Source organism: Eucalyptus grandis, chromosome 11 (genome assembly GCF_016545825.1).
Source record: "Eucalyptus grandis isolate ANBG69807.140 chromosome 11, ASM1654582v1, whole genome shotgun sequence".
Taxonomy (NCBI): Eukaryota; Viridiplantae; Streptophyta; class Magnoliopsida; order Myrtales; family Myrtaceae; genus Eucalyptus; species Eucalyptus grandis.
The window spans coordinates 24,415,433-24,426,940 of NC_052622.1; the positions used below are offsets into that span (position 1 = coordinate 24,415,433).

Sequence of the window (11,508 nt, forward strand, 5' to 3'; positions counted from 1 at the left end):
GACCGCTCTCTCTCTCTCTTCCTTCTCTCTCTCTCTCTCTAGACATTCTCTCTTTTTGGGTTGCATTATATAAGCGGAGAACCAAATCTCATCGTCGAACCAAAACCCTGCATTCCAGCCCGAAACGCTCTGATCCCCTCCCTCTCCGAGCTCTCCCACCCCCACGAAAGGAGAGAAATCCCTCTTTCCCCCCCAAATCCGCCGCGGCTCCGCCGATTCCAATCCGTTCCGCCGATCTGCGATCCCGGCCGCGCTCCGGCCGTCGCGATTGCCGATTGAGATTGAGATTGAGATTTTGTTTTTTTCATTTTTTTAATCCTTTTTTTATTAATTAGATTGGACTTGTGGTGGATTGCGATCGAGCAATCGGAATCGAGAGTGGGCGGGGGGCTGCTATAGATTAGATTCGCGCGGAGGCGAAATCTCGGGCCTTTCCGCTGCCCCGCCGGGGGATGGGGACGGATTGCCGTCGTCTGGGCGCAGGGTATTGAGATTTCGAGGCGGAGAGACGATGCCGGGATTGACCGAGAGGAATGACCAATCCGGTAATGCATCCCCAGCGCCGCCACCGTTGTGCTCGGTGGCTTCGGCAGGGGGCAAGGGGTTCTGGTCCAAGCAGCACGACGACGTGAGCTACGGTCACCTCCAGAAGGTAGAGGGCTCGCGGCCGGATTTTTCCCTTGGTTGGGGGGACGGTCAATTCGTTGGATTGGATTTTGGATTGTTGTGTTGATCTGTGTGAATTGGATTGTCCGTCGAATGAATGTGGATTGAGCTTGTACTAGCTTCGATTGGTATTCAGTTGATTGGGATACCGGATCCTCTTTGAATGCTGTCTCTACTGGGCATACTTCTGGATTTTAATGACGATCGGGCATGTACATGATGCAGTAACAATTTAGTATTAGCATTATAGGAATGTATAGTTGGTATGCAATTTATTTTGTAAGCCGGTGTCCGTTGCAGTAGTCTCGTGTATCGACTACAGGCTGCAAGGTCTCGGAGCTTCTCAACGTTGCGGATGTGATTATGAGGACAGTCATGCAAAGTTCCCGTCTGCGGTGACTCTTTTTTTTCGGTTTAGGGTCCTGAGTGACTAAAGAATAAAAGAATATCACCTTAAATCTATGGCGATGATACTGTCTAAAGTGCAATAAACATGCGGAAGAAACTAAAATAGTCATGATAGTTTATAAGAATGAGAATTTTAGATGTCAACTTCATATGCAGTTTTCTTTCTTGTGTGCCTATCAAACTGTTTACCAAGAAACTTAAATCACTATGTAGGTTATTATAATAAGGGTTTGTATAATCATGTCCCTATTACTCTCCTCCATCCCTTTTTTTGTTTGGCTTTTGCTAGATGGATTTCTTTTGAAAAGTCGACGTGTATTGACTTATTACTAAGAGGGAGACCTGAAATATTTCTTGTAGTTCTGGAGTGAGCTGTCCCCACAGGCGAGGCAAAAGCTCCTGAGGATTGATAAGCAGACCCTTTTCGAGCAGGCTCGTAAGAACATGTACTGTTCTCGTTGCAATGGCTTGCTACTTGAAGGGTTTCTACAAATTGTCATGTATGGGAAGTCTTTCCAGCAGGAGGGAGCAGTTGGGCACCTTACTGATAATAGTGCAGCCTCCTTGAAATCTCACGATGAGGGTGGATTGAGTGTGACTAATAGGTGTCAGGAAGAGATTCAAGATCCTTCTGTGCATCCTTGGGGTGGTCTAACCACAACACGTGATGGGTCATTGACCATTCTAGATGGCTATTTGTTTTCAAAATCTTTGAAGGGGCTCCAAATTGTAAGTGCAATACTGTATGACCATATTATCAATTTCTTGTTATCATTTGCTGATAACTTGCTTGAATCAGGTATTTGACAGTGCACGTGCAAGAGAACGGGAACGTGAATTACTTTATCCTGATGCATGTGGTGGGGGAGGTAGGGGTTGGATAAGCCAAAATACGACAAATTATGGCCGAGGACATGGGATGAGAGAAACATGTGCATTGCATACAGCCCGACTTTCTTGTGAGACACTGGTGGACTTCTGGTCGGCTCTGGGTGAAGAGACGAGGCAGTCTCTCTTGAGGATGAAGGAAGAGGATTTTATTGAGAGGCTAATGTACAGGTGTGTGGTTCCTCCTTTATACACAACATGCAGTCAAAATGAGTGGGTATTAGCAGGAGAACTATGGGTGTTGATGAGGGGTCTGGATAAGAGCTGAGATATCCTTATGCTGATTAAAAAGGTGGTTATCTTAGCAATAGCTATGAATGGAGATAAGAAGCTTAATTTTGAGAAGATCCAGTTCTTCTACTAATTAGAATAAATTTTGTCCTGATTGTGTTTCCAAAACTGACAATTACAAGTCAAAGTCGTGCTGTCAACACATAATTATGAACGCTTTTTTTTTTTTAATAAGAGATGTACTTTTAATTTTTCTGTGGCCTTATCCTGTATAACTTTTTCACCGTGGTATTTTTTTTTTTTTTTGGTGGTGGGGGGGTTGGTGTTGCTCTAAATATATTGCGAAAACTGACAACTGAGATCTGAGAGTGCATCCAAGTGAAGGGGCCTAGGAATGCTGTAAATTGTTGGAGTAGCTGTAGGGTCACAACGTTAAGTGTTTTTTTAAGATCTCAATGTCATGAACTTGTGTTTATGAATGAATCTGGTGCTGTAAATGAGATTTCATGTGCTATCTGTTCTACCTTTAAAAGGGTGAGTCTGGAATGGGGAAGCATTAGATGCCCTGTGGGTAGGTTGGCTTGAGTGCTTGAGCCCCAGGGATATTTCTTGAGGTGGGGGGCATTGTGGGAGGAGTCAGTGATCTGGGTTTTGAATCCAGTCTCTCAAACCTTTTTGAACAAAAGTAATGGGAGATTTCAGGATTTGTGATACATGCTGTAGTGGTGTGTATAACCTATGACTTTCTCTTGTCTTTGTTCTTTTGTTACCTGTTCCATTATAATTGGTGGGCCAGTACTTCCACTGTAGAGAGAGAAAATTCTTGTCATTGCCTTTGTCTGGGATTACCTGGCTGTATCCAAAATTATCTCACTGAATTTCACTTTCTTTGTCTTGATCTTTGTCTTCTTCGTGCTTCATAGACTGGTGTTAGGAGAGATGTAAACATTTTTTTTCCTCTCCATGTTGCCCTGCAAAAGACTTAGATAATTTATCTAAGGATTGGTAATTGCAAAATGTAATTGTAGACCTATGTTCTTGGTCTAGAGAAATGGCTATTCTGCTTAATCGTTTTATAACAACACAAAGGAAGTTCTTGAGGAACAGAACTTACTATGAGAGTATTATTAATTCAGAGTGTGAATAATAGGAACTTGATTAGATCTTTTCTCCATGGAAGATTTATTTTTATATAGGTTTTTTCCCGTGATTTACATTTATTGCAGATATATAGTACTTAAAGTCGTGTAATGTTGAAGTTTGGCATGGATGTACAGGTTTGACAGCAAGAGGTTTTGCAGAGATTGCAGAAGGAATGTCATTCGTGAGTTTAAGGAGCTAAAGGAGCTCAAGCGGATGCGTAAAGAACCTCGATGTACTAGATGTTTCTGCGCTGCAGATACAGCCTTTCAATACGAGGTTTGTGATTTCCTATCCTCTTCATTTGTTTTATTTGATAATGGCTTCTAGTCCCCTTATCTGGATTGTGGTGAATCATTAAAAAGAGACGACTAGTTCTGATAATGTTCCATTCAATCGAAAAGTAAAGAAGCTGGATCTTTCATGAGACTTTGGATTAGTGTAATCAGCTTTGACAATTATGCTTTGGCTGTTTCTCTCAGGTATCTGATGACACTGTTCATGCTGATTGGCACCAAACATTTGTGGACTCCGTGGGGTTATATCATCATTTTGAATGGGCAATTGGAACGGGAGAAGGGAAGTCTGACATTGTGGAATTTGAAGATGTTGGCCTGAGTGACAGTGTGCAGGTCACTGGCCTTAAACTTAATAGTTCAACCGCTTACTTTATCACTCTGAGAGCTTGGAAACATGATGGCCGATCTACTGACATATCTGTTAAAGCTCACCCTTTAAAGAGTCGACCATGTGTGCATAGTAGGCTTGTAGTTGGCAATGGTTTCGTGACAATTACAACAGGGGAGAGCATTAAAGGGTTTTTTGAACATGCCGAAGATGCTGAGGAAGAAGAGGTAGTTGAAGTTTTGAGCCATAAAGCTTATGTTCAAATATATGATAGGCATGGCTCTGGAGCTTGACTCAACTGTACGTATGCTTTCAGGATGATGATTCTGTGGACAAGGATAGGAATGACCTTGATGGAGAATGCTCACGTCCTCAGAAGCATGCAAAGAGTCCTGAACTTGCTCGAGAGTTTCTTCTGGATGCTGCAATTGTTATTTTCAAGGAGCAGGCATGTTAAATTTTTTTCAAATTGCTGTCTTACTTACATGGCAATCTTTTCTACGTGTCAAACGTCTATTCCGAGTTCTACTGCATCTTGCTTATCGGAATTTATTTCTGTTCCCTTGAGTGTCGTTGACTGCTTGGTGGATAATATCGGTCATAAAGAGGAGATTCAAATTAGCTTAATTGTATGTTCGCAGTCAAGATTTCTAACTCGATGGTATTGCTCAAATTTGGACATTAAGTTCCATAATTAATAGTTCGGGCTCTGTTGCCGCAGAGCCATTTTAATTACTTTTACATAGATATGGTTACTAAGTGTAATGTCCTTTGCTACAAGCTGAGTTGTTTTGGCCTGATTTATGAGTATTGTTGAATGTTTCCTTAAATTGGAACACAACATAAGTACTTTCATAATTATGTTGATGCCATTTCTCAAGTAGAGAAGTAAGAATAATGTAGACCGGGTTGAGATGATAATAAGATGCATATGAGAGGGCAATGGAAGTTCTTCATCAAGTGGTTGGTTTTGAGGTGTTGAAGTTTAATTTAGACACTTGAATTACGGATCATCAGGGAATGTCCCACCACATAGAATAGATCTATCAAAGATGATTATACTTGGTCAATCAATTTTGGTGAAACCTTGTTTTGGTCCAGTTTGAATTCAGGATCTCATCTGACTTGTTGTGATATGCTTTTCAGGTTGAGAAGGCTTTTAGAGAGGGGACGGCACGGCAAAATGCACACAGCATTTTTGTCTGTCTTGCGTTGAAGTTGCTGGAAGAACGTGTGCATATTGCTTGCAAAGAAATTATCACATTAGAAAAGCAGGTCTGCACTTTTCTAAAGAAAGTCCTTTGCATTGAATATTTTTGTTCTCTTTTAAGTACCATGAACACAGATCAAAATAACTATGCAGATGAAACTTCTGGAAGAAGAAGAGAAGGAGAAGCGTGAAGAAGAGGAGCGCAAGGAGAGGAAAAGAACAAAGGAAAGAGAAAAAAAGCTTAGGAGAAAAGAGAGGTTGAAAGGAAAAGAAGGAGATAGAGAGAAAAAAGACATGTTGGATGATATTCTTCCTGCTTCATATGACCTGAAGGATGAACCAAGACCAGGTGTCACTGAGGAGCCAAACGAGACTGCTAGCTGTGGCGATTCAGTTTATGACACTGGTGATGTATTCACTTCCAAGTCTGCATCTTTGGATATAGAAGACGAAACATTCTCCAGTAGTGTAGAAAATTCATTTAATGAGAGTTCAGAGGTGGATTTTGCTGATGTGAAAGATGTGGCCGGTTCTTTTACGACAGAGATTTCCAAAATTTCCCAGAGAAGACCAAAGTTTCAGAAAGAAGGATTACAGGATCAATTGTTTAGATGGTCTGACAGACGTAGACCCACTGTTGTTTCGGAAAGTAGTGCTGTGGGTAATCGTTCTGAGTCAAGATATTATAATGATAATTTTGAATTTCATTCCAGGGGCATGAATGGGTGGATTAGGCAGACAAGAACGAACTCACAGAAATCAAATTCTAGAAATTCTGGTGCCAAATACTGCGAGAAGTTTCAGTCTCCCAAAATCAGGATGAATGACAGATATGATATCCATTCATGCAGTTGCAACGAGATCAACTGTCAGCGAGGAAAGGTTGGTCCACATTTTGCTGGGTCCAGAGTAGCTCGTGAGGGAAAATTTGGGACCAGTTCAGAATCAGCATTTGATGTATCAAAGAATTTTCATCGCAACAGTAAGTATAATCAAGTGGATTATGCTCATAGTGTTGGAAGACTAAAAAGCAGAATAAATGGTAGCAGCATTACTAGCAGGGACATGGTCCATTCCAGGAAAGTCTGGGAGCCCATGGAATCGCAGAAGTACCCTCGGAGCAACTCTGATTCTGATGTTACCTTATTCGCCTCTAGTTTAAGCATACAAGGCAAGGAGTCTGGTGATGTTAAGTCGGCTGTTGAGTTGTGTTCAAGCGAAGATAGTCGAGATTCTATTGGAAATTATCAGAAAGTTTACAATCTGAAAGATTTTACTGATTCTGGCAGTGGCGCTGATGAAGCATGCGAAAGCCGACCCAATGCTAGTGCAGCAGATACTTACCACTCAAGAGAAGCCACTGATGAGGAAGTTGGGTCATGTCTTGCAAATGGTACCAGTAACGGGACAAGTGATATTGTTACAAGTACCACTTCCAATTCCGATAACTGCTCATCATGCCTCAGTGAGGTAGACAGCAATGCATCCTCAAACCATGGAAATATAGAATCTTCATCTACATCAGATTCAGAGGATGTCTTTCCACATTCAGATAGAAGAGAAGCCTTAACCTGTGATGGCCGTTCTGAATGTTGTAAAGTCGAGGTGGAGGCAAAAGAGGTTGAGGATAGAAAGGAGGTGCAGGGTGGACAACCAGTTTTTGGGTTTCCACTTAAAAGCATGGGAACTAGTGTTTCTTCTTATACACCAATTAAAACTCCCCACTCCTCAAATGATATGAATGGGAACCTTTGTCTAGCTTCTGAGCATCGAGGAACGCTTCCCCAAATGCACAGTCAGAATTTGTACTTCCAGATGTTTCAGGGTCCTGCACCCATTGGTTATTACCCCCAAAATCTAGTTCCGTGGCCAGCAGTCCACACTAATGGGCTAGTGCCATATGCACATCCAAGTAGTTATCTGTACACTGGTCATTTGGGGTATGGTCTAGATGGAAATTCTGGCTTCTGCATGGGGTATGATGCCATGTCGCACTTAACTGCTGTACCTAATGCTAGTCCAGTTCCCGTCTATCAGCCTGCTGTTAAAGCCAACAGTTACTACCCAGAGGAGAGAAATCGCGTTCCCAAGCAAAGTGTTAGTGTGAAGGACGTGAATGAGGGCAACAAAGAGAAGACTGTTCAAACAGGACCAAGATCTGCAGAGCCAACGCAGTGTGGGGAAAGTGGGCAGAGAAATTCTTCAGCTAAGGTGTGCCCTGAGGACTCAGGCTTTTCCCTGTTCCATTTTGGAGGCCCGGTGGCTCTTTCAAACATATCGAATCCAAATGTCGGGCCTGATGTAGGGGTGGACGGAAATATTCCTACAAAAGTTTCGACTGATCCTGCGGAAATTAATGCCGCTTGCAACAAAAAAGAAACTACTATTGAGGAGTACAATTTGTTTGCGGCTAGCAATGGAATAAGGTTCTCATTATATTAAAGTGTGCAGAGGTGGTGTGTGGTGGTCGTGTGAGAATTCAGTCCATATCTTCTTGTTTGGTCATAGAAGTCTGAGTATTTTATGGTATTTTTTTTTTGTGCTCAATAATTTCCAATTGAATGTCACAATTTTCGAATACAATCCACTTTTTGAGTTGAGTTTATTTTATCTCCTTTCGATTTTCCCCCATATATGAAGAGAGAAAACATCTCGAGCTTGCCAAGCAATCAGCATAGCAGGTTTCTCTGTATGAGTTTCAGATTTGTCTCTTCATGAATTTTAGATCTGTTTCTTCTCATGACGTTACATCTTGGCGCATTGGCTCAAGATAAAATTCTACTATTTTGGCTTCCGGAGGGGTAATATTGATGAGGAAGACGGTACCTGTTTGCTGTATAGGAAGAAGAATGACATACAAAATCTCCTCCTGAGAACTGATTTTCTCTGGGAGCCATGCCAAAAGATCCCTCTCATGAAAATGAAACCTAATACAAAGATTCACATGTACATGCAAGTCATGAGTCATCAGTGATTATCAGAAAATGAGTGAAGACTCTTTTGCTATGTACCTGATATTATTTTCAGTCTGATTAATTCAGCGTTCTCTACCAGTGTTAGCAGTCTATCCTTGGTATCTAACCAGCAAGAACTATGTCTAGGCATACACTCATTCAAGGCTTTACAACTGTCTACCCTTGGTCTCGAGACTTCCAGGGGCACTGGCATCATTGGTTCTCTTTCTTTGCTCCTTCACGGTATAAATCTGTCGTCAGGACAAATGACGGTGTGGATAAGTCCCTCATTCAACAGCCTGAAAATCAACAATGACATATGATCTTGAATTTTGCTGAAACCAATCGTTCCCTTTTGAAGCACCAGGTGCGACGGCTTTGCTAGATTATTCTCTTTTATACTTGCTGGGCAACGGAGGTGTCTGCAAACTGTTCAACCATTACGAGAATCCGGCCCGTTCCTATTAACAGTTCTAATCACATGCTGGGCATCGGTAAAGACAGCATACACATTCGACACCTTTCATATATCCATGAAGAAAGAACATCGCTGATGGTATCCTGCGGATGCCTAAAGAGCAGGCGTTGTTCAGTGTATTAAGTTTTATTAAACCCCCGATAATCCGTCCACAGCTTACTTCATCCCCCTTTACGAAGTTACTCTTACATCTTGTGTTAATCACGCTTTTCTCATCAAGTATGTTTTCGTGCGCTTTGTGGGTTGGTAGAATATCGGACACAGCTTAAGATTCACGTAGTTAAAAGTACCATAACGCACCATTTTTGCAACGAATAAGACGGAAAGTTTCCATTCACCGCACAGCAAAATGCCGACTTAATATATTAGCTCGGCCAAACGGTTCTTCCTTCTGTCCTCAGCATACGTATGACCTAACTCTGAAGTTTATCCTAGTGCTAGAGAATGCAAATGATTGGAAGATCAGTTCGTCGTAGGAGTTGTCAATGCTGGTTATTTGGGAGTCTGCTGAGCACAGAATGCGCTGCCTTGTGCTCCCACTCGTAATCTAGATGAACGAAGGCTCTTTCCATTTCAGGGAGCTCTTCGATTCTCATTTGCAATGATTCTCCAATTTCTTCTTTCATGGTGAATCTTAGGCAACTCAATATTCACCAAATATGGGAGAAAGATAGTAGAAGTGCCAACAGTTGTATACAACACTCACTTTAATATTAAAAGTTTTTGCCAGCTCATTTAGTATTAGCTCATTTAGTATGCGAATGATAACAATTTTGTCTAGACACTTAGAAATAGATTTTTATAATTTTATTCCCAAGAAAAATTACGCATTTAATAATGACAAAACATTTCTTTTCTCCGAGCGGTTGGTGGGTTGTAGCAGGAGGCGGGTGGATGCGATGGCCGTCAATGGATGGCAAGTGATAACGGGTGGTGGCCGGCTAGTAGCGAAGGTGAGCGATGAAAATAGTTTTTATTTCTCATTTTTGTTCTAGAAATAGAAAAGTAGAACTTTCATTCTTGTTTTAAACTTATTTCTGAACCAAAATTTTGTTCTAGAAATAGAAAAATAAAATTACGTTGTTAAATAGATTTCTATTTCAGACTTGGTTTTGAGAATAGAAAAATAGATGTGGTCAAAAATAAAAAGGTCAATGAAGTGCCAAATTAGAGAAAATGGTCATTTAAGTGCATCTTGTGAGAAATTCCAATTGAATTGATGACGTGACCTTTATAATTAATCTTTTTTATTTGACTTGGTAGAGTTTTTTAATCCAATTCATGGGGACGTCCAAAATGATGTCGCACGATCTTATGTGGCTTGTTCAACCAAAACAATGTTGCACCATTTCAATGCAAAACCCCGTCGCATCGGAAGGATCAAACAACATTGGGTCACCATTGTTTAGGCCTACGAACTCCTCCTCGTCGTTCACTCACTATCGTTCACTCGGTCATCGATGCTTCCATGCTATGTCTATAACCCTCACTCTTTCAAGTTTGTCATTTCTCTCCCTGACTAAATGGGTAGGAGAAATCAGGGCTCAGAGGGAAAAATTAGGGTAAAATTAGGGCTTGGTGCAACCATGGGAACAATGATACTAGAGAAGGAATGCAAAATAGTGAAGTTGTGATTGTGGGGATCTCAATTTATTTAATCAATTCAATGCTAACTTTATTGCTTTTTTTTTCCCACTAAACAACAATCGCTAAGTATTTTTCAATCAATTAGTTACGATTATGGAGACCTCCATATGAAGTTATTGTCCTTTCTATATAGTGATCCCAAAAGTCAATTAATTTTTTTCTTGGGTGCAACGTTAACATGGGAGACAATCTTGTGCCATCATCGTTTGCTATAGTGGGGAATTTATTATTGGTACCAAAGAGTGGGAATATACTAGTGGAATTGAAGATACTATTTTCTTCGATGTGAGGATGCCATCATAAATTGAATTTGTGAGGGACATGGTGCATTATTTAGGATGTAAAGTATAAAAATTGCATTATTGTGTCCCTAAAAAGAGTTTGAAGGACAATTTGAGATACTTTAGCAATGATAATGGTTTTGAAGATATTATACTTTAGTATAAAAATTGCATTATTGTGTCCCTAAAAAGAGTTTGAAGGACAATTTGAGATACTTTAGCAATGATAATGGTGTTGAAGATATTATCTTTATGGCAAGAAAGCTAAAGTGTATATTGAGTATTACAATGATGATGAAGATGATAAGAGCATTCATATAGAAGTAAGAAATGATATTGAACCTAGTACTTAGGTTGGGGATGAATCTATTCTAGATGAAGGATAACAAGAGAGGCATGAGAAGGAGAAGAGATATGCAAGTCATATAAAGAGAGTTCATCAAAGGGGGAGATGTCCCGAAGTCCCCAATGAAGACATAGGCAATGAAGAATTGACTTGATTAGATTGAAAAACTGCTCTATCTAGTGAACTAGATGATGAAGTTTTGGCAAATATAATTTTCCCAAGTGATGATGATGATAATGATGAACTTGCATAGTCAAGGCAAAGGTAAAAGGAATTTGTGATATGTAAATTTATAATATTTGAAGAATCACATGAATTTCAACTACTCCAGCTGATGGTCATCAAACTAAACAAAGAAAGTGACAATAAAAATAAGAGTGCTAGTTCCAAGAATAAGCTTGAAGATAATGAAGTAGTTTTGCGTTGAAGGAAAAACAAGTATTTTTCCCATGATCCGACTGTTGCATGTCCTATTTTGTCTATATGTATAAATTTTGATGATATGAAATAGTTTAAAGAAATTATTGTCAAGAATTCCATTAATAAACAGAGAGTGTTGAATTTATTATAAATACGAAGAAATTTGTGAGAATTAAGTGTCCTAATGAAATTGTTCGTGGAGGATCTATGGC

At 40.3% G+C, this 11,508-nt stretch overlaps 1 protein-coding gene across 2 annotated transcripts; it reads left to right on the forward strand.

Annotated features, from left to right (window-relative positions):
* Nucleotides 1–7,862, forward strand: LOC104425504. Of its 2 annotated transcripts, none has more exons than XM_010038202.3 (8): nucleotides 1–652; nucleotides 1,435–1,803; nucleotides 1,874–2,133; nucleotides 3,471–3,612; nucleotides 3,816–4,187; nucleotides 4,277–4,408; nucleotides 5,107–5,235; nucleotides 5,324–7,862. In XM_010038202.3, the coding sequence occupies exons 1-8, from the start codon at nucleotides 512–514 to the stop codon at nucleotides 7,610–7,612; spliced, it is 3,834 nt and encodes a 1,277-aa protein (XP_010036504.2). In that variant the 5' UTR covers nucleotides 1–511; the 3' UTR covers nucleotides 7,613–7,862. The 2 variants fall into 2 exon arrangements, with proteins under 2 accessions (XP_010036504.2, XP_010036505.2); XM_010038203.3 differs by having other exon boundaries at nucleotides 3,495–3,612.
* The last annotated feature ends 3,646 nt before the right edge of the window (nucleotides 7,863–11,508 follow it).